This window comes from Labeo rohita, chromosome 25, assembly GCF_022985175.1.
Source record: "Labeo rohita strain BAU-BD-2019 chromosome 25, IGBB_LRoh.1.0, whole genome shotgun sequence".
NCBI classification, from domain to species: Eukaryota; Metazoa; Chordata; class Actinopteri; order Cypriniformes; family Cyprinidae; genus Labeo; species Labeo rohita.
Genome location: NC_066893.1, coordinates 11,194,105 through 11,217,970, shown reverse-complemented (window position 1 = coordinate 11,217,970; position 23,866 = coordinate 11,194,105). Strand labels below are relative to the sequence as shown.

The 23,866-nt window shown below is 30.7% G+C and overlaps 2 protein-coding genes across 2 annotated transcripts in view; one reads left to right on the top strand and one right to left on the bottom strand.

Annotated features, from left to right (window-relative positions):
• ptprz1a (protein tyrosine phosphatase receptor type Z1a) overlaps positions 1 to 13,723 on the top strand; it is a 76,596-nt gene extending 62,873 nt beyond the window's left edge. Inside the window, 15 exon segments of the mRNA XM_051099874.1 lie at positions 105 to 201; positions 294 to 379; positions 708 to 842; positions 2,586 to 2,642; positions 2,644 to 2,721; positions 3,704 to 3,867; positions 3,949 to 4,084; positions 4,242 to 4,388; positions 4,509 to 4,602; positions 6,866 to 6,939; positions 7,025 to 7,153; positions 7,309 to 7,461; positions 8,169 to 8,311; positions 10,621 to 10,756; positions 12,933 to 13,723. Coding sequence (XP_050955831.1) covers positions 105 to 201; positions 294 to 379; positions 708 to 842; positions 2,586 to 2,642; positions 2,644 to 2,721; positions 3,704 to 3,867; positions 3,949 to 4,084; positions 4,242 to 4,388; positions 4,509 to 4,602; positions 6,866 to 6,939; positions 7,025 to 7,153; positions 7,309 to 7,461; positions 8,169 to 8,311; positions 10,621 to 10,756; positions 12,933 to 13,076 — 1,773 coding nt within the window. The 3' untranslated portion in view covers positions 13,077 to 13,723.
• Positions 13,724 to 18,596: 4,873 nt separating this feature from the next.
• aass (aminoadipate-semialdehyde synthase) overlaps positions 18,597 to 23,866 on the bottom strand; it is a 32,800-nt gene continuing 27,530 nt past the window's right edge. Inside the window, exons 22-24 of the mRNA XM_051100206.1 lie at positions 22,369 to 22,457; positions 22,037 to 22,213; positions 18,597 to 19,370 (exon numbers count right to left, since the gene is read on the bottom strand). Coding sequence (XP_050956163.1) covers positions 19,252 to 19,370; positions 22,037 to 22,213; positions 22,369 to 22,457 — 385 coding nt within the window. The 3' untranslated portion in view covers positions 18,597 to 19,251. The remainder of the gene's footprint in view (positions 19,371 to 22,036; positions 22,214 to 22,368; positions 22,458 to 23,866) is intronic.

Below are 23,866 nucleotides of genomic sequence, written 5' to 3'. Positions count from 1 at the left end.
TTGTGACGCTCACTTGTCTGCACTTGTGAAAGTCCTTGTTTCTTATAATGCTGTCACTTTATAGCACACTGTTATAATAGAGAATTGTTTGTGTTTTTTTTTAGGAAGTTCAGACATGCACTGTGGACCTCGGAACAACGACGGACTGTTCCAGCCATCCGGACAATAAGAACAAGAACCGATACGTCAACATTTTAGCCTGTGAGAACCACTACCACAAATAAATACAAACATTAGATGCATATCTATATGAATGATATAAAACTGGCTATATTTTCCATAACTTCCTGTAGATGATCACAGCAGAGTGCGACTCGCACCCCTAAATGACAAAGATGGGAGAAGCGGTGGGGACTATATAAACGCCAACTACGTGGATGTAAGCAATTTTATTTTAACTCAGAAGTGTTGCTAGGCAAATCATGATAATTTTATCATTATTTAATCAGTGAGGCATGATTGTCTCAATGTGTAACCATTTAACTAGCAGAAATTATGAAAACACTTAAAAAAGCACTGCCAGTTTGCTGTTGAATTGATCTTAGAAAGGTCAGGCAAAGGTCAGGCACACTTAGAGTGTGAGAAAGTGTTTGTGTCCTCTATTGTAATATTGTGTCACCTGAGATGTTCTTTCAAAGTTTAAACTAAGAATACTCACACTTCCCTTACTGTAGCCTTATTTGTCTCTTCTTTCTGTTTCACACAAGGGCTTTAACAAACAGAAAGCCTACATTGCAGCACAAGGGCCCTTAAAGTCCAGCACAGTGGATTTCTGGCGGATGGTGTGGGAGCAGAATGTGGGAGTGATTGTTATGATCACAAACCTGGTGGAGAAAGGAAGGGTGAGCCATTTTAGTTCACATTCTACCTGAATTGACTGATGTAATATTTTAAAAATAGTTCACATGAAAAAGATTTCTGTCATCAGAAACATTTTGTATGGCTTCAGGAGACTTGGAATATAAGCCCACAAGTGGACTAGAATATATATGTAAATTAGGGCTGTCAGTTTAACGCATTAATTAATTATGTAATAATTAATAACACTCATGTAATTAATTAGATATGAAAAAAGTGAACATATTTTAACGCAGTTAACACACTGGCCCCGCACCCAGATCTGTACATCTTATATTTCATACAGTTGACTGTTGACAAACATGATGCAGGGGAACAACTCCATAAATGCAGTTATGCCCTAAAATTCAAGATATTGGGGTCAAAATGTTCCTTTATGAGTTTTTGTTTAATATTTATATATATATCACATATCACATGAGCAGCAAGAGCAGTATTAATTTTTTCGCCAACCTATTACAAGCTAAAATGTGATTTTATACAACAGTTCAGTAAATAAGAAGCTTGATATTCAGTTATATTTTAAGCACAATATGTGTTTTTGCTCAATTTTGCAGAGAACATATTATCTTTGAAGCCATAGCAGAATTACTGCGTGTCTTTGACTAACACAGCAGTGTTTTATGGAAGCAGATTAGACTCATTAATAATCGATAAATATTAAAACATAATACACTCTGAACTAAGCAGCTGTTGGCTTACACTGGTTACGTTAACGAATGTGTCTAAACGACCATTTTTACTTCCAAATTTTAATTAAGCATGCAATATAAAACAATACATCTTTACTAGGCTAGTTACCTTAAATGAGACGATCAACAGCTGAATCGTAACTGGAACTATGGACTCACGCTGATGACGTAACGCAAGGTAGGCACGCCCACAGCGGGTTATGATTGGTCGATCGACAGGCTCAAATCTGATTGGCTAAAGAGTACGAGTGACCCGCATGGGAGGAGTTCGCTGCCAGGAAATCTCAAAAACACACACGCAAGTCTAAAAAAATATACACGCAAAAAAGGCTATTCACACACTTACAGTCCATGATACACTCGTGATTTTTTAAACATTCAAAATTGTTGTACACAGTTGTAAATCTGTGAATTGTGTTTTGCAATTTGTGAAACATATTTTATGAATTTATATTCTTATTTTGTGCACGTGAATTGGTTTTTGTGAATATATATATATTTTTCGTGCACGTGAACTGGGTTTCATGCATGTGAATTGGGACACGCATGTGTGCATGGTGTCTTTTGCGTGAATTATTAATGAGTCTAATCTGCTTCCATAGTGTTTAGTTTCTGAATGAATCTGCGTTTTGAACAAATCGTGTGAACCAATGATTCAAAGGCCCATTCATATAGAGAGCCACTTAATTCCTGAACGAATCAGCCGTTTGAACCATACGAATGAATGACTCATAGACATTTATTGCCACCTGCTGTCAGATTTAGTTTCTTATTAAGAGTGTAATTTCATTTAAAAAAAAAACAAACAAAAAAAAAAAAAAACTCATGTTGTTTCAAACTTTTCTTTTGTGGAACATAAAGAAGGTATTTTCTGTTGGAAAGTCAAAATTGTGTTGAATTGGAAAGTCAAAATTGTGTTGAATTGTATGTGAGGATGAGAATGAGTAAATTATGACATTTTCAATTTTTGGGTGACAAGACAATAACATAATATAACAAAATATGAGTTCAACACTGCGTTTGTCCATTTTTCAGAGGAAGTGTGACCAGTACTGGCCTCTGGAGAACCAGGAAGAGTATGGATGTTTTTTGGGTTACTGTGAAGAGCACAAACGTCCTCGCATACTACACCCAGAGAACCTTCACCATCAGAAATACCAGCATAAAGAAGGTATCAAGTAGGGATACACAATAATGATTTTTTTTGTTTGTTTTTATTTATTGTATCAGTCAGTGTTGAATATTTAGTTGTGAATGTTTTTTTTTTTTTTTACATTTAGATTACCTTTGCCATTCTTTAAGACTCCCTTAATATTAAAATACACTGAATATATAAACTCTTTAAAGTGTCATTTTTAGCAAATTTCAAAATGGCTTTTTAATTTTTTTTACTGTACATTATATCTTTGATGCCTAAATTCACTTTCAGCATTTTAAAATCGAAGATTACATTTTTTTAGTAATTTATTTTTACTTTTTTTTTTTACACAAAATCATTTAGGATTTTAGTATTAGCAATATTTAATTGATAATATTATTATATTTGTTAACTGTTAAATTGTTCATTAAATGTTACTAAATGTTACATAAGTATTACTACTCCTTTGTTAAAACAATCACAGGTTTGTATTAAAGGGACATTTCACCCAAAAATGAAAATTGTGTCATTTATTACTCACCCTAATGTCATTCCAAACCTTTATTCATCTTCAAAACACAAATTAAGATACTTTTGTATGAATCCAAAAGAGCTTTCTGACCCTGAATAGATGCATGTGTGGTGGTACTATCGTAGATGTGCATAAAAGACTGATACAGAAGAGAAGAAACTGTTGAAAATAGTCATTATTTTTGTTTTCGTTGTGCACAAAAACTCTTCTTGTAGCTTCATAAACTTACGGTTGAACCACTGATGTCACATGGACTATTTTAATAATGTGTTTACTTACCTTTCTGGGCCTTAAACGCGTTAGTTGCGTTGTTGTCAATGCAGGGTAAGAAAGCTCTCGGATTTCATCAAAAATATCTTAATTTGTGTTCTGAAGATGAACGAAGGTCTTACAGGTTTTGGAATGACATGAGGGTGAGTAATTCATGACAGAATTTTCATTTTGGGTGAACTATCCCTTTAACTATTTTTTTTTTTTTTTAAGGGTTCTCAGAGAGCTCGTAGTAACGAGAGAACGGTTATACATTACCACTACACACAATGGCCAGACATGGGCGTACCAGAGTATGTCCTTCCTGTGCTTTCGTTCATCTACAAGTCATCTAGAGCCCAAACAGAGCACATGGGATCAATGATAGTACACTGCAGGTGGGATACACAATTTTTTTTAATGTATCAAGTGTTATATTGTATATTTTACCCTTCTAACATGTGTTTGTGTATGTTTAGTGCTGGAGTGGGCCGAACAGGGACCTACATAGTGTTGGACAGCATGTTAAAACAGATTAAAGTGCAGGGGACAGTCAACATTGTGGGCTTCCTCAAACACATTCGTACACAACGAAACTATCTAGTTCAAACAGAGGTGAGTGAACAGCAATCAAAGTCTCATTTTGGTGTGTAGAATTTCATAGTGCTCTATAAAGAAAAATGATGCATTATTTACTGTATTACCAGCCTTCAGTGTTGCTGTTTGGACTCAAGTTTCCTTCTTAACATTATTTGTTCTGATACCCCTACAGGAGCAATACGTCTTTACCCATGATGCTCTAGTAGAGGCCATTTTGAGTCAAGAGACAGAGGTGCCAACAAGCCATATTCACCAGTATGTTAACAATCTCCTGACCCCGGGGGCCTCATGCAAGACACGGCTGGAAAAGCAGTTTAAAGTAAGTGTGCTCTCAATTCTTAAGTGATTTCTGAAGAGCACAGCTGGAAGTATTTGTATCACCACAGTTGTAGTTGAATAATCTAACCTGACATACATGATAATGATCTTGTCATTTCAGTTGGTGTGCCAGTCCAATGCCAAACAGAAGGATTACAGCAGTGCCCTGAATGACTGCAACAGAATGAAGAACAGAAGCTGCTCTCTGATTCCTGGTGTGTTATTCTTCATTATCTGTTCACTATTATTATATGTTTGAGGAATGGATGGATGAACAGGTTGAAAGAGACAGACGAATAGGCAGACAGATAGGTTGATGGACATATAGACAGAGTGATGATAGACATTCATCATTTTATATTAGATGGATGCAAGGATAGATAGACAGATAGATAGACAGACAGACAGATGTGATAGACTGATATACAGACAGATAGATTATAGATAGATGGATAGACAGACAGACAGATGTGATAGATAGATAGATATACGAATATACAGATAGATAGATAGATAGATAGATAGATAGATAGTGAATAGATAGTGAATAGATTGATAGATGGATGGACAGATAGATAGATGGACATATAGACAGACTGATGATTGACGGATAGACATAGACAGATGTTATGGATGGATGGATGGATGGATGGATAATGGCTAGAAAGACAGATAAATGTGTGGACAGATATGTGGAAGGATAGATAGACAGGTGGGTAGACAGAAGACAGATGGACGAATGGATGGACAGATAGATCGATAGACAGACAGAAGATTAAATGGACGGACGGACGAATGGATGGACAGATAGAAAGATGGACATATAGACAGACTGATAATCGATGGATAGACATATAGATAGATGTGATGGATTGATGGATGGATAATGGCTAGATAGACAGACTGATGATAAACAGGTGGGTAGATAGATAGACAGACAGATGTGATAGACTGATATACAGATAGATAGATAGACAGACAGATGTGATAGATAGATAGATAGATATGCATAGAGATGTGATAGATAGATATGCATAGAGATGTGATAGATAGATAGATAGATAGATAGACAGATATACAAATATACAGGTAGATAGATAGATAGATCGATAGATAGTGAATAGATTGATGGATGGAAGGATGGAAGGATAGATATATAAAGACAAGATTGAATAGACGGATGAATGGATGGACAGATAGATGGACATATAGACAGATTGATGATCGATGGATAGACAGATGTGATAGATGGATGGATGGATGGATAATGGCTAGATAGACAGATAAATGTGTGGACAGATATGTGGAAGGATAGATAGACAGGTGGGTAGACAGAAGACAGTTGGACGAATGGATGGACAGATAGATCGATAGATAGACGGACAGACAGATAGAAGTTCGAATGGTCGGACGAATGGATGGACAGATAGAAAGATGGACATATAGACATATGATAATCGACGGATAGACATATAGATAGATGTGATGGATTGATGGATGGATAATGGCTAGATAGACAGACTGATGATAAACAGGTGGGTAGATAGATAGACAGACAGATGTGATAGACTGATATACAGATAGATAGATAGACAGACAGATGTGATAGACTGATATACAGATAAATGGATAGACAGACAGATGTGATAGATAGATAGATAGATAGATAGATAGATAGATAGATAGATAGATATGCATAGAGATGTGATAGATAGATAGATAGATAGATAGATAGACAGATATACAAATATACAGGTAGATAGATAGATCGATAGATAGTGAATAGATTGATGGATGGAAGGATAGAAGGATAGATATATAAAGACAGAAGATTGAATAGACGGATGAATGGATGGACAGATAGATGGACATATAGACAGATTGATGATCGATGGATAGACAGATGTGATAGATGGATGGATGGATGGATGGATAATGGCTAGATAGACAGATAAATGTGTGGACAGATATGTGGAAGGATAGATTGACAGGTGGGTAGACAGCAGACAGATGGACGAATGGATGGACAGATAGATAGATCGATAGATAGACAGACACATAGAAGTTCGAATAATCGGACGAATGGATGGACAGATAGAAAGATGGACATATAGACATATGATAATCGACGGATAGACATATAGATAGATGTGATGGATTGATGGATGGATAATGGCTAGATAGACAGACTGATGATAAACAGGTGGGTAAATAGATAGACAGATGCGATAGACTGATATACCGATAGATAGATAGATAGATAGATAGATAGACAGATGCATGAATAGGTGGATGGACGGACATAGAGACAGACTGATGATCGATGGATAGATAGACATATAGACAGATGTGACAGACAGGTCCAATGGATGGATGACTTAAAGGACAGATGAATGGATGGACAAATAGACAGATGGACAGATGAATGGATGGATGGACAGATATTGAGTTCTTTGAAGTGATTGTTGTGTTTTGCAGTGGAGAAGTCCAGAGTGTGTTTGTCCACATCAGCAGGAGAGACGTCCGACTACATCAACGCCTCATATGTCATGGTGAGACATTCAGCGTTTCTACAGTGAGTTCTCTGTAACAGCTTATTTAGATTCATATTAAGTCTCATTCATGCATTCACATCAGGGCTATCGGCAGAGCAAAGAGTTCATCATTACCCAGAATCCTTTGCCCAGCACAGTGAAGGACTTGTGGAGGATGGTGTGGGATCACAACTCCCAGGTTATCATTTCACTGCTGGACACGAGTAGCACGGTCAGTACATCTTTTATCCCAAACTGCTTTATGGCGTCACGCCCAATTCCTGCATTTCCTGTCGATCTTCCAGTGCTGAATGAAACAGATTGTCTTTTAATTCATCTTTCATTCACTCTCTCCCTCCCTCTCTCATTTCTATATTCCATTCGTAGACAAAAGACAACGAGCCAATCACATTCTGGCCTGTGAGAGATCAGCCAATCATCTACGAGACATTCTCTGTATCATTAAGAGGGGAGGGCCACGTGTGCCTCTCCAATGAAGACATCTTGATAGTGCAGGATTACATCCTAGAGGCCTCACAGGTAACATCATATCAGCCAATCAGCTTCAACAGCTAACATTAGCAACATAAAGAGGATCAGAGAATTTACCCATAATGCACCAAGAGGAACGTATCATGCTGAAGCTGAGATAATCAATTCAAAGAGATGTAAATGAACGATTTCTTTGCGTCATTTCTGCAAAATCGTTCAAAAACACGAACGCAGGCATCTGTTTTGAAGAGCGCAGCTGGTGCCTGACATACGATTGTGGAAAATATTAGGAGGAGCAAATGGCTGCTGACGAAAGTGAGAACAGAGGCTGTTAAACAACACATCTGGTGCTTTTCACACACTTAGCATTAAACCATCTGTATCTGCGGAAGCATATTGATCATAAACACACACTTGAGAAAGTGATATTACGGACTCATATTTCAGCAGTGGTTTGGCTTTTTAACTAAAAGGGATAGTTTACCCCAAAATGAATCAGAACACAAATTATATTTTTAATGAAATCCAAGAGCTTTCTGACCCTTTGTAGACAGCAACAGCACTACCACTACCACGTTCAAGGCCCAAGCTCTCAGATGTGATCAAAAATATCTTAATTTACGTTCCGAAGATGAACGAAGATCTTACGGGTTTAGAAAGACATGAGGGTTGAGTAATTAATGACAAAATTTTCATTTTTGGGTGAACTATTCCTTTAATAATGTATTTATTTTCTCTTTTCTCTCTCGTCACAGGATGACTTTGTTCTAGAAGTGAAGCATTACCGGGCTCCGCGCTGGCCAAACCCAGACAGTCCCATCAGTAGCGTCTTTGAGCTGATCAACATCATCCAAAAAGAGTTCAGCTCCAAAGATGGACCCATGGTTGTACATGATGAGTGAGTTGCATCTTGGCCCCTGAGAGAGATGCACACTACGTTTTGGAAAAGACATGTTATTTCTGTTCCAGAAGCTAGTGAGCTGCCTCACTGTCTGCTGTCTGCATCGGCAGACACCCCTGCCCAGTAAACCAGGATGAATTTCCAGGCCGGTTTATGCTGGTCTATATGTTGGACCAGCTGGTAAACTGTAATAATAGCTGTTAAATAGTAATAATAGTAAGCATTTGCTAAATTAAATAATTGGCTTTTATAGTGTCAATGTGCTACAGCCAAAAGGACTGATTGAAATATTATCTGGGGAATATTTAGTTTGTATTTAGTGAATCTTAGTAGATATATAAATCTCAAGGAAACATTTTAGCTCAAAAACACTGCTGTTAAAATTCTGGAGCCAGTAAGAATTTTTTTAAAATGTTTTTGAGTCTCTTATTCTCACTAAGACAACATTTATTTAATGAAAGATACAGTTAAACCTGTAATACTGTGAAATATTATGATTTTTTTTTCTAGTTTCATATATATTTTTTATAATAATTTATTGCATATTTGGTATTTTAAAACCTTTTCTCGCTGTTAACATTGTTTAAAACAATCTGCTTAATATTTTTGTGAAAACTGTTACTTTACTTTTTAGAATTATGATAAATAGAAAGTTGAAAAAAAAAAAAAAAAATAATGTAAAGTCAGCAACACCAAGCTCCAAAAATATCCAAAATTTTATTTAAAAACTTTCGCATAGTAAAAAAGCACACCTGTTTGAGATTAATGTGCATGCTTTTGTTTGCTTTTTAACAAATAGAAAGTTCGAATGAACAACTTTTATTTAAAATTTGAAATCTTTAACATTAGATCTTTACCATTACTTTTGATCACTTTAATGCAACTTATGTGTACTTTTTAAAATGTAGTGTGTGTAAATTTAAAATGGATTTATATAACACTTTGCACAAGAAATATTGTTCCTAAGCCATGTAACAGAAAATATTGTAAGTAACTAATACAACAAAAGCTCAAACTATTTAAGTTTAGATGGTGTGACAAACGAGAGATCAAAGATTTTTATTATTAAAAGATTTTTTTTTTTTTCATTAACTGGCAAAAAACCCAAAACAAAACGTCAAATTCAGTTTTCATTACTATTAATTTGTATTAAAATAATACATTTTTGTTACTATTGTTTTGTTGTTGGTGTTATATTTATTGATTAATTAATTATTATTATTATTTTTATAATGGCATTAGGGCTGTCACTTTTGATTATTTTGGTAATCGATAAGTATAATTAATTTTTTTGAGGTAATAAAAATAGACCTAAGTGACAATAGCGTTTAAAATGACTTAAAATACATATATAACAGCAATGAGACAATAACTAGTTCAAATAAAATATCAAAAGCAAGTAATCATATGATTTTACCAAACTAAACTGTTAAAATACATAATGTAGTATAAACAATAGAACTAAAGTACATTATGCATTTTAACAAATGACTGCAGAGGGCGCCAACGGCCTGACTATTATTTTTACACTTTACAACTCGATCTAATCCTTGTATAATATTGACTAAACAACATTTAAGTCAAATGTCCACTTAATCTTTGATATTTGTTCATGTTTTTTCGACAGAAGTGCCACAGCCACTGTAATTTCTTGAATAAGTGGACATCAAAACGTTTAAACTCAGACTGATGAGACGCACGTACGTAACCTACACGCATGTAAATAGTTAAAGCGCATATATTTATTGAATTAAATCGTCGCGTTTGTGAATTCACAATAGCATTTTGTTTTGTTATGATTTTTAAATAGGTTTAATATATCATGCAGCCTCTTATAATTCTCGTCCGTGGAATTCGCGCCTCTTCCGGTATTTTGGCGGTTATTCGACATACTTTAGTAAATTGCAGACGATGATGTTTTAAAATCGAGTGACGTTATTCGAATCGAACAAAGGAATCGTATAAGTATTTCTTATCCCTCTTCAAAACTCCTGCTTTTACATCAATACTTTGCAGTAATGAATAAAATACTGGTAAAGAGTGTTTAATCACTGACATTTTAAGTTATGTTATAATTTCTATTATAATCATCATGATATATTCCCTGAAAAGTGTTCATGTATTGCAGTCGGGCTGCTTTATTCTTGACAGATATATGCAGTGCTTGTCAAAACAAGGTATGTTAGCAGACAGCATGAATTGGGAGCACATCTACGATGTCTAAAAATGCAGTGCAGGTGGGCGGCTCGCTAGGGTGAAGAACTGAACATGCTTTATCATTGATTTGTTTAATAATCTCTGTGCAGGCATGGTGGTGTGACTGCTGGGACGTTCTGTGCGCTGTTCACTCTACTGCAACAGCTTGAGGCCGAGAGCACCGTGAACGTCTACATGGTGGCCAAGATGATCAACCTCATGAGGCCTGGAGTCTTCACTGACATTGTAAGGGTTCATCTGCATGCTTTCATTCAAGACAACTTGTTTTTTACACTTGTGATTACACAATCAAACACACGAAATACGTCAGTTACACTTTGAGATTTACACTATATAAGTCTTGAAATGTACATGTATACATACTGTATTTAATGCTTACTAATCATGTTTTTACATACAATTTTAAATTTTCGGAAGTTTTATATGATATATAATATTATGTATACACTAGAGATTATATATACACTATATATATATAGCTCACACATAAAGTTTTCATTTTATATAAAACAAATTATAAATTATTATAACCATTGTAATTTATAAATTATTTAACCCTTTAACTGTCACCGTCCCCCCCAGTGGGACGCCTAAGTTTACTTCACCATATTACAAATAAATCCTAATTTAATCATGACAAAATATACATCGCTGGAGAGGTCTAAGACTCCTAAATAGTTTTGTGATAGAAATATGTAGGAAAAGTAATAGATTAATATATGTCAAGAGTGCAACTTAAAAAATCTCTTCTTTGTTGCCTTTTTCCCTATCACGCAATAGAAATCAAAAGAAATTATATATCAGTTCAAAACTTAAAATCTCAAAATTCATGCTTTGAAAGGCATTTTAAATTCAGACGTTGCATTACCACGGCAAATGTACATCAAAATCAATTTACAAAATGTTTTCATTCATGAAATTTAAGTCTGGATAGTGCATTTTTATGTCTGTTGTAAAAAATGGGAGTGACAGTTAAAAGGGTTAATTAATATATTTCAGGGAATATGTGTATAGGTATTGAAATATGTATTTAGCATATGTGAATTATTCTACTGTATTATATACTATACCAAGCTTTATATATAGTATAATATTATAATAGTAATATAATAATAATTAGAATATTAAATACATATAAACAAAGAAATTATATATATATATATATATATATGTTATGGAATTTTTGTAAATTTATAAATTATAATTATAAATTATTATAATTATTTATATTATAATATATATTATTGCGTTACTATATAAAATATATTATACTATACATATATTATACTCTACTGTACTTTATGTATACTGTATTTATACTATATACTATACCAAGCTTTATGTAATATTCTAATAAAAATGTATTAATATAATAATTAAAATAATAAAAAATACATATAAATAAAAAATGTGTGTATAATAATTAATTAATTAATTAAAAAGAAAAACATATTTATGCTAATATGGATTTTGGGGATATTTATAGATCAAAATAATTCAAAATAATTAAAATATTTATAATTAAAAACAATTAAAAATAAATACATCTCTATGTTATTATAATTTTTCTAAATGTATAACTTATAATTATAAATCTTTATATTGTATTAGAAGTCTTTATATTATTATTTAATATATAAATAAATATAAATTATGATTAAAATAATTGAAATATATATAAATAAAAATAAATACATCTTTATATTATTACGGATTTGAAATGTATAATTAAAAAAATTAAATTTCTAAATTATAATTATAATTTTTTAAAATTAAATATGATTATTTATACTTTAAATCTTTCTATTATTATTTAATATATAATTCAAAATAAATACATATTTATGTTATGGATTTTTTTTAATTTATAAATTAGAATTATTATAAAATGTTTATATTATTGGGTTATTTTATAGATCAAATATATATAATTTCAAATATATATAATTTTTCCCCCTTTAGATCTAATTGATATATTATAATTTTCTATACAATATATATAATATACTATGGGGGTATATCAATTTTAACTTATATATTTTAAGTAAATTAATTTTTTTTATGCGAATTTTAAGGTTTTATGGTATGTATGAGCTATTTTACACTTGATGATTTTTTTTTTTTTTTTTTTTTTTTTTTTATAACTTCAGTGTTTTCCATGTGTCTGCAGACTATTGGCATTCATACATTTTTAAAGAAATGTAGTGGGGTTTTTTTTTCTTTTCTCCATCTCTCTGGAGTTGGCAGCAATTCTGATGGGGAAAAGTCAGTCATTAATAATCCGCCCTGAGGTGGAATTAACTCAAACCCACAAGGGAAAATGTAATATTTTGAGTGGTATGTTGAGGTCAAACTACCAACATGTTCTTGTTTTTTTTAAATATTTTTTTTGGTCGGCTAGGATCAGTATCAGTTCCTGTACAAAGCCATCCTGAGTTTGGTCAGCACCCAAGAAGACGAGCGAGCGCTTCAGTCCTCCGACAACAACGGCACGGTCCCAGGAGGCGTCTCGAGTGCGGCCGAGAGTCTGGAATCCTTGGTGTAACCATAGTGACGAGCCGGCACAGGAAAAAGACTCGTTTTTTTTCTATCAAAGAATGCTCTTGTTTTTCCCCAGTCCATCTCTGAACTGATGGCGCTCTGCTGGATGCAGCGCCGTCACTAAATGTGTGCCTTTGTACACTCCTCCACGTTTTTATTAATTGTTTCTCTCTTAAACCGCCACCTTGTGCTAATGTCTTACGTACTAATGTCTTCGCATAGAGTCATATTTATTTGCTTAAAAGCTTGTTTAAAGGGAAAACACCTTTTTTTTTTATTTTAATAAGACTGTTTTTTATTAGTCTATTTTTTGTAGTAGAATTTCAGCCACTGTTTTTTCATACAAATATACAAAGAAAGTGGCAAAATCAGTCATGGATAAATAATATTCTAATGTGTAAATAATATTACAGCGACCACGTCGATGGACCAAATTTCTATTTATGTCTAGAATTTTATATTTGAGGCACTAGTGCTTTACAAGACATGGCTGCGTTTCAATAATTTTAGTCACCTTTGAAATGATGTTTTAATATTTCTGATGACGCTCTGTTTTGTTACTGACGTAAGATGACGCATTGCATACTGACACAGTTTAGCTGTACGAGATGTTTTTGTCTGTTCGTAGGATTAAACCAAACAAGAAAGCAAGCAAGGAGACTGGACTGTTTATGCCGAGATATTTTATGTTTAGATATGCACTGATTTCATAATTCTTGGTTTTTGACATGGTATTTAAAAGGAATTGTTTGTTTAATAATGTAGACTCAAAACAATTTTCATACTAACATGCTTTTTAGTGTTAAAAAAGTCACTCACTGACCTTTTTTTGCGTATTTAATATTTTTTGTAATAACCGCTACACGTTTTCAGGATATTTTGACGAATAGAAAGTAAAAAAAAAAAAAAAAAATTATTTATTTATTTATAATATATATTTATATATTTATTTATTATATTTATTTATTTTCAGGATTCTTTGGTGAATAAATAAATAATAATATAAAAATAATATATTAATATAATATATCCTAATATATTGATCAATTTAAAGCATCCATGTGAATAAAAGTGTTAATTTCTTTAAAAAAAATCTGACCCTTAACCCCCAACTAATATATATAATTTTAATATAATGCAAGATTATATATATTTATTTTATTATATATAAATGTTAAAAAATCTGACTGAAATATTAAATTACATATTATAATAAATTTTACACATTATATAATTTTTATAATTATATAATAATAAAAACATTATGTATTATATATTATGTACATGATATAAATAATAAAAAAATGTAAACTATTACTTATTACTTATTATTATTATATATGTGCTATTACTATTACTAATTAATAGTTATACATAAAAAAGATTACTTAAGTAAATAAAAAAAGAGGGAATAAATATTAATTACATATTACAATAACATTTTTATGTAAATATGTAGTGTCAGTGTTTTATATTATGTATTTTACATTATGTACATGATATAATAAATATAAAATAATGTTAAAATAATAAAAATAAAATATAATAAAATTATAAATGTTACACATAATTTTTATTATATAAATTATATAATAAAAACATTATTACTAATTATTAATTAAATTATTATATATTAAAATAAATATTAATGTACTTCATAATTTTCATTATGTAAAGTATATTATAATAAAAATATGTATTATATATTATGCAAATATTATGTACATGATAGTAAAGATTTTTACAAAACATTAATTATTGATACAAAAAGATTACTTATATAAATGAAACGTATTAAAAAAGAAATGAGAAACAATGACGTATTATAATTATTACATATTACGTAATTTTTATTATGCAAATTATAAAGGAAATATCTACTATGTATTATATTATGTATATGATATAAAAATGATACTAAACGTATTACTTTTTACTAATTATTAATACAAAAAAGGTTACTTGTGTAAATTAAAAAATGTATTACAATTATCAAAAATAATTAATATATCATTTTTATGTAAATTATATCATCATAAAATATATTATGTATTATATATATGTGCATGACAATAAAAATAATACAAACATATTACTAATTGTTGATGCAAAAAGATTACTTATGTAAATTAGAAAATGGATTAAAAATAATAAATATTAAATAATTATGTATTATAATAAATGTTATGTATTATATCATTTTATTGTCAATTATACAATAATAAAAATATATATTATGTACATGATATAATAAAAAATTATAAAACATTTATTACTTTTACTAATACAAAAAAAGACTACTTATATAAATATATATTTAAAAAACAGAATAAATATTAAATTACGTATTATAATAAATGTGACAGTTTTTTGTAAATTATGTCTTAAAAATATATGATGTACATATAATAAAACAAAATGTATTACTTTTTGATACATTTTTAATTTACATAAGTAATCTTTTTTGTGTTGAGACTTAACATTAAATATTACATATAATAAATGCATATATATTATATGTATTATGGAAATTATATAAAATATATTTTATATTATGTACATAATATAATAAAAATATGAAATGTGTTACTTATTATTTATTGAACAAAAAATGATTACTTATGTAAAAAAATAAATAAATTATTATTATGTATCATGTACATGATATACACATTTTTTATTTGATTTTATTGATACAAGAAATATTACTTATGTAAATTAAAAAATAATGTAAGTTAACTAACTAAATAAATAAAATAAAATAAAAAATTAAATGTCTAAAAATGTGCCCCATTCGCTTACCTCGCTAAAACAAAAACAAAACAAAAAAGAAAATAAAGGATGAGTTCAAATTTGATACTGAACCCAGAACATTACTGTGCATTTTTGCTACCAGTTCCATAATACTCTAGATATTGTCTAATATTGTGGTTCTCATCTGCCCTCGGGACAGACTCGTGTTGATTACAGAATCCAGACAGCAGCCGCTCGACTCGTGTCAGCTGTTCTGCGTTTCTTGTTACCTCGACATCCCGACTGACAAACCACCAAGATCAAGAGCAACCAACAACAGTCCTTCAGTTCTCCATCTGGCCATCTCAGCAAAACAGAACAAAGACAGGTTTCCTTCAAGACGTGTATCAAACAGGGTTGTTTTTCAATTAACTTTTCCTCCTCAAATTCATCTTGGCTTAAGCCATGGAGACGGTGCTTCTGGCAACGATCAGGTCACTCCTTAAGCCACTGCATCTTCAGGAACCGATTATTATAAGTCCACGGCTTAAGGGTTTGGTGACGAAGATGACGGCTACATGAGTTATGACATAATCCCTTTGAAGAATCGCTTGTAATTATTCCTCAATTCTAATCCAAAAGGTCATTTACACAAAAATATGGGTCAAATGGCCAGACACGGTCTTGAGCGGCTACTGCTGCCTTCATTTGCATTTTTAACTTCTAATAATTACAGACCCAATTATCTTGGCTTGGTGGCCTACTTTATAGTGACCGCACTGATGGCCTCACACCACAAACAATGCAGACTGCGTTTATGGCCGCCACCGGGCAGTCAACAAGGGCGGAAGAGGGGGGGTGAAGGGGAATTTTCTCTCATTTTTGTCTACTGACGTTGATAAACAATATTTTAGATGTTATTTGAAGAAAACGAGGAATATTAAACAATGAAAGAAAACAGAAATTTGGATAAAAGCATTTCTCCAAATGCTCTTTGATTAATAAAGAGTAAAAAAACAAAACAACGAATATTATATGAATATGATAAAACAGTATTTAAATTTAAAGTATCCTTGCTAAGTAAAAAATATGAATTTGTAAAATCTTGACCCTTAACTAACATATAATTTCAAAATTAATTTTAAAATTAAAAAGAGAGAATAAATATGAAATAATTACGTATTATAATAAATATTACATATTATATCGTTTTATGTCAATAATATAGATACAATATATAATTATATAATAATAATATATTATGTATTATATATTATGTAGCTGATAGAATAAAAATACTAATTACGTATTATTACTAAATATTTATTCAAAAAAGATTACTTATGTAAATTAAAAACACATTAAAGAGAATAAATTAAATTATGTATTATAATATTCTATCATTTTTATTATGTAAATTATATAATAATAAAAGTGTATTTTATATTATGTATTATTTTATATTAAGTACATGAAATAATAAAAATTGATTAAAAAACTTGCTAATTAATTATTGATACATTTTTAATTTACATAAGTAATCTTTTTGTATTTAAAAACAAGAGAAAATAAATATTAAATAATTATGTATTATAATAAAGATAACATTTTATTATAATAAAGATAACATTACATAAGTAATGTTTGTTGTATCAATAATTACATGTAAATGTATTAAAAAGAGGATAAATATTAATTACATATTATAATAGATTGTTTATAGAAATTTTATGATGTAAATTATATAATAAAAATTATTTTATATTATGTATTTTATATTAAGTACATTATATTATAATAAAAATGATACAAAACGTATTACTAATTATTATGTAATCACTGATATAACAGATACGTAAATTTAAAATGTATAACAAGAAAGAGAATAAATATTAATAAACTTATAATAAATATTATGTATTATATTCTTTATGTAAATTATACAATAATAAACAATATATATATATATTATATTTAATGTACATGATATAATAAAAAAGATAAAAAACGTATAACTTAGTATTAATTATGTACACAAAGATTACTTATGTAAATTAAAAATGTATTAAAAAGAGAGAATGTATACATTTATGTATACTTTCAATAATTAAATTATGCATTTAACTATTTATTTATATATTTCAACATTTATTTAATTATTTAATTTTGAGTAATTTAGACCTCCATATTAATTATGTAAATTATACAGTAATAAACAATATATGTATTATTACATATTATGTACATGATATAATAAAAAAGACATACATATAACTTATTACTAATTGTTTACACAAAGATTACTCATGCAAATTAAAAATGTATTGAAAAAATATTAAATTACGTATTATAATAAAGATTGTCATATAATTTTTATTATGTAAATTATATAATACTAAAAATGTATTTGGTGTAATATTTTATATTACGTATAATATAATTTAATCATTATTATATATAATAAATAATAAATGATACAAAACGATTCAAAAAAGGTTGCTTATGTAAATTACACAGTAATAGACAGAGAGAGATTAAATATTAAATTATGTATAATAAATATTATGGATTTTATCATTTTTATTATGTAAATTAATTATATGTGTGTGTATATATATTATATAAATAAATGAGAATTACAATAATTTAAATATACAGCATATATATATATAAATATATATATATATATAAAGAGAGGGTAAAGGGTAATTCCCTCCTATTTCAGTCTACTAAAAATTACAATATTTTAGACAATTATTTGATGAAAAACAAGAAACACAAAACAATGAAAGAAAATGCAAATGTTTTATTGGACAAAAGCTCATTTTAAAACAAATCTTTGGACATGCTATACTTAAAATGGTTTACAAATGAATTTAATGCCACATTACCTAATGAACATTTAGAATGTGAAAAAAAAAAAACATTAAAAATATTTCACTACTCTGCCAAGTTTCACAGAAATATTCATTGACATGTTAAAGCCTTGCAGAAAATGGCTCATTTTATCAGTAGCACTCAACAGACATCACTTTTTGCATACATACGTTGCTAATGCTCGTTTTGAATTCAACTAAAGCAGACGTGCAAGGGTAAGAAAACAATTTCAGTGTATAAAGTTCAAGCCAAAAATCAGAAATGGGCAGTTCTGTGCTTTGTGGGAGTTTATTTACACTCCCAATTTATGACAAAACTGATTAAAACGAACATTCTTTGTCAACTAATACAAACGTCTACAGACTGCCTAAATATACTTTTAGATTCAAGTCTGAAAACAAAAGCACTAACCGTTGGATCACTTTTGACAAGTTATCTGTAACCGTTTTGACAATATCTGTAACCGTTCGCTGAGGAAAATATGTGGTAATGGAAGTTTCAGAATCTGCTACTGGTTTCATTACACAGGTGTGGCACAGAAATGAGTTTTGAGATCTTGAGGAGTTGGGTTACTCTGATATGGTGCTCCTGGTGATGCACTGGAGACCCTCCTCCTGCAGTCTCTTCAGCACCGGACCGTAGATGTTCTTCGTCATCGGCACCACCAGACCTTTAGTCGTCAGTTCACCTGCGGTGGGACGTCACACATTCACATTAAGTCCAAGTGACTTTATAAGAACAGCTTTGGCCATTGTGTGGAATTAGTGGAAAGTAAACCCTAGAATTATACGGTTGAAGTCAAAAGTTTACATGCACCTTGAAGAATCTGCAAAATGTTAATTTTACCAAAATAAGAGGGATCATACAAAATGCATGTTATTTTTATGTAGTACTGACCTGAATAATATATATCACATGAAAGACATTTCCATATAGTCAACAAGAGAAAATAATAGTTGAATTTATAAAAATGATCCTGTTCAAAAGTTTACACACACTTGATTCTTAATACTGTTGTTACTTGAATGATCCACAGCTGTGTTTTTTGTTTAGTGATAGTTGTTCATGAGTCCCTTGTTTGTCCTGAAGATTGAAACTGTTTGCTGTTCTTCAGAAAAATCATTCAGGTCCCACAAATTTTTTTTTCTCTGTATTTGAACCCTTTCTAACAATGACTGTATGATTTTGAGATCCATCTTTTCACACTGAGGACAACTGAGGGACTCATATGTAACTATTACAGAAAATTCAAACTCTCGCTGATGCTCCAGAAGGGGAAACAATGCATTAAAGGGTCATGAAACCCCCCCTGTTTGAGGACGGATTAGTTCTCACCACACTTTTAAAAAATGCTGCAAAAGTGGCCGTGGTGCATTGTGGAGCGGAGGGGTTAGAGGGGACAGAGTCAACTTCAGGTTCAGACGGTTCAGACAGTTTCATTTCGCTCCCACTGAGTTAACAACACAAATGGGATGCACAGCCATTTGCACTCTACATTAAAAACGTATATATGAACGTGCTGTTGCACCTCTATTAACTTTTAAGGCTTACTTTGCAGCATATATAATCCTTTTGATGGGTTGCATTAAGGAGTTGTAAAAGCTGCTATTTCACTCACTCTATGAATGAATTTGCTTACAAAGCAAACAAAAACTCCTCCTTTCGATCCATTAACGTTTCTCTCAGTTATTGTACACAATCTCACAGTCTGAAGCGTCTGTCATAGCAAATCAACACCCGCTGTCGTGAATAATTAGGCATAGCGTCTTCTCATAGGATAAGAACATGCAGCCTCTTGAATAATTATTCACCGACGCGCCATTGAAGTCACAAATCGTGACATCAGAACAATGTAGATTTTAAACCCGGAAGATGAAAATAGAGCAAAAAAGCTCAAAATTAACCCGTTTTCTCCAACAATTAAAATTAAAGGATGCTAACATTGTCATATATAATGTGCAACACAAACACCTCTGCTCAAATCTCAGAAAAAGTAGTCTGGGGTTTCATGAACCTTTAAGAGCCGGGGGGGTTGGGGGGGGTGCAAACTTTTTGAATTTAAAGATCAGGGTAAATTTAACTTATCTTGTCTTCTGGGAAACATGTAAGTATCTTCTGTAGCTTCTGAAAAAAAATCATACTGAGGCAAAATAAGAAAACGTACACAACTTCATTCTGTTCGAAAGTTTTCACCCCTCGACTCTTAATACAACCTTTTTTTCATTCTGAAGCATCAGTGAGCATTTGAACCTTCTGTAATAGTTGCATATGAGTCCCTCAGTTGTCCTCAATGTGGAAAAAAATAGATCTCTAAATCATACAGTCATTGTTGGAAAGGGTTCAAATACACAAAAATGCTGAAAAACCAAAGAATTTGTGGGACCTGAAGAACAGCAGGCAGTTTAACTGTTCAGGACAAACAAGGGACTCATGAACAACTATCACTAAACAAAAAAACACAGCTGTGGATCATTCAGGTAACAACATCTTTAGAATGGGATCATTTTTATATTACTATTATATAAACTATTATTTTCTCTTGTGGACTAAACGTAAACGTCTTTTATGCGAGATATCTTATTCAGGTCAGTACTAAAAAAAAATAACATGCATTTTGTATGATCCCTCTTATTTTGCTCAAATAATTAACATTTTGCAGACTCTGCAATGTGTATGTAACCTTTTGACTTCAACTGTAGATTTAAAATATTTTAATAACAGTGCAAAATTAAGAACAGATTACAAACTACTGAAGTAAATACAGTAGAATGACACTAGGAATACATTAAATATTTTAATGTTATTGGTCCAATAAGCAAAACAGGTATATTTAAAGGGATTAAAGTTTAATGAAAGTTTTATCATTGTTTTGCGCACACAGCTAGTATTTTCGTAGCTTCATAAAATTAAGTTTGAACCACTGATGTCACATGGACTATTTTATTGATGCCCTAACTACCTTTCTGGGACTTGAATGTGTCAGTTGTGTTGCTGTCTATGCAGGGTCAGAAAGCTCTCGGATTTCATCAAAAAAAGTCTTAATTTGTGTTTAGAAGATGATGTGTTTGGATCTTATGCATTTGGAATGACATGAGGGTGAGTAATTAATGACAGAATTTTCATTTTTGGATGAACTAATAATAAAATGGAAAATAAATAACACAAATAAAAAAGAAATAGCTCCGACTGATAAAAATAAAATCTAAAATAATGTTAAAAATTAGTCTCACAAAATGTAGATTGATTTATAATACTCAGCAATATCACTTATCAGATTCAAATAGAAAATAAATTTTGACATTTTTGTGACATTTGCTGTTAAATGAGCATAGTCAAGTTGAGTTGAGCACTAACCGTTGAGCACCATATGGGCTGCGATGGCTGCTGGGTAGCCCACGGTTTTGGCCATGGCTGAGTATCCATTGGGATCCCCGTAGACCACCAGACTGATGTGTTTGGTCTCCAGCTCACCCGTTGGGTGTCTGATACCGACGTCATTCCTCATGATGACAATATCACGCTCACCTTTAGCTGCACCAGACAGAACGATCCAAAAACAACATTCATTTATGTGCAACTGGACTTCAGGATGCCTGATGGTTGAGCTTTACAAACATCTTTAATCTTCAAAGCTCTCTCATGACATAAGACAGAACGAGGAAAACAAAGAGGAACTAGCTCTTTACCGAAAGACAGTTTAGCCTCCAGATGCTTTGCAAGCGCAGCTAAGATGGTGTCAGCATGAGGAACCGGTTCTTCACTGAGCATCCCAAACCTGATGGAAGTCATCCAGTCAGTCAGCTACACTGTATGATCTTATTTAATATTTATATTTACAAATATGCCATTAATTAAAGACATTAATAATTTAAAAAATGTTACAAATAGCTCTCCTCATATGTCAGCAGTGCTGGGTGTTACTGATTACAAATTACATGATGAAAATCATAGTCAGTAATCTAAATTACTCATTTTAGGTAAAGTAATCGAACAACTTTTGGATTACTTTTAGATTACTTTTGATTAGTGCTGTCAAACAATTAATTGCGATGTGTGTGTGTGTATGTATGTGTGTGTGTGTGTGTGTGTGTATATATATATATATATATATATATATATATATATATATATATATATATATATATATATATATATATATATATATATATATATATATATATATATATATATATATATATATATATATATACATATATATATATATATATATATATATATATATATACACGCACACACACACACACTCATACAGCATATATTTTGAGAATATTTACACGTATATAGTTATATTCACCTAATTTATATTATATATAAATATATTTAATATATAAACATAACATTTTTCATATATATACATAATAAATATACACAGTACATACACACATATTATGTAAATAAAACGGTTTTTTTGGATGCGATTAATTGTGATTAATCGTTTGACAGCACTACTTTTGATCTAACTTTGATCTAACAAGTTTATTTAATTGGATTTGTTATAAAAATACAAAGAAAAGAGAAATAAAATATAAGACCATTAATCAACACCAGCAAACACATACATTTGTTGTTAAATTATTGAAATAATAGCTTAAAATCTTAGGGGGACTTCAAGTTAATATTTTAAGTCAAAGCGATTTAGAAATCCCTGCATCACATAAACGTTAAACAACAATGGTTAAAGTCTTTTAGGTTTGCAAATATTTTTGTTAGTTATACATCAGCAGTGTTTAATAACTTGTAACATATGAGCAATTATTCTTCTCATATGTGGTGTAATGGACTGAGAGGTGGTTTTGTCCCTCTCAGTCTATATTGTGAAAACTCATTGTATTCAAAATGACACACAGTAGAACATAAAAAAAAAGAAGAATTAGGGAGAACCAATACATAATTTTAAAACGTAATGTTAGGCTGTCACTAATGATTATTTTGTTCATTGAGTAATCAGTCAATTATTCTGATTATTGAGTAACTGAATAATTATAGTTTTTTTTTTGAGGTAGTAAATAAAAATAGACCTAAGCAAACAATAGCCTTTAAAATGACTTAAAATACATATATAAGAGCAATGAGATGATAATTCGTTTAAATAAAGTATCAGAATCAACTAATCATGGTTTTATTGACCAATTCTGTTAAAATACATAATGTATTATAAACAGT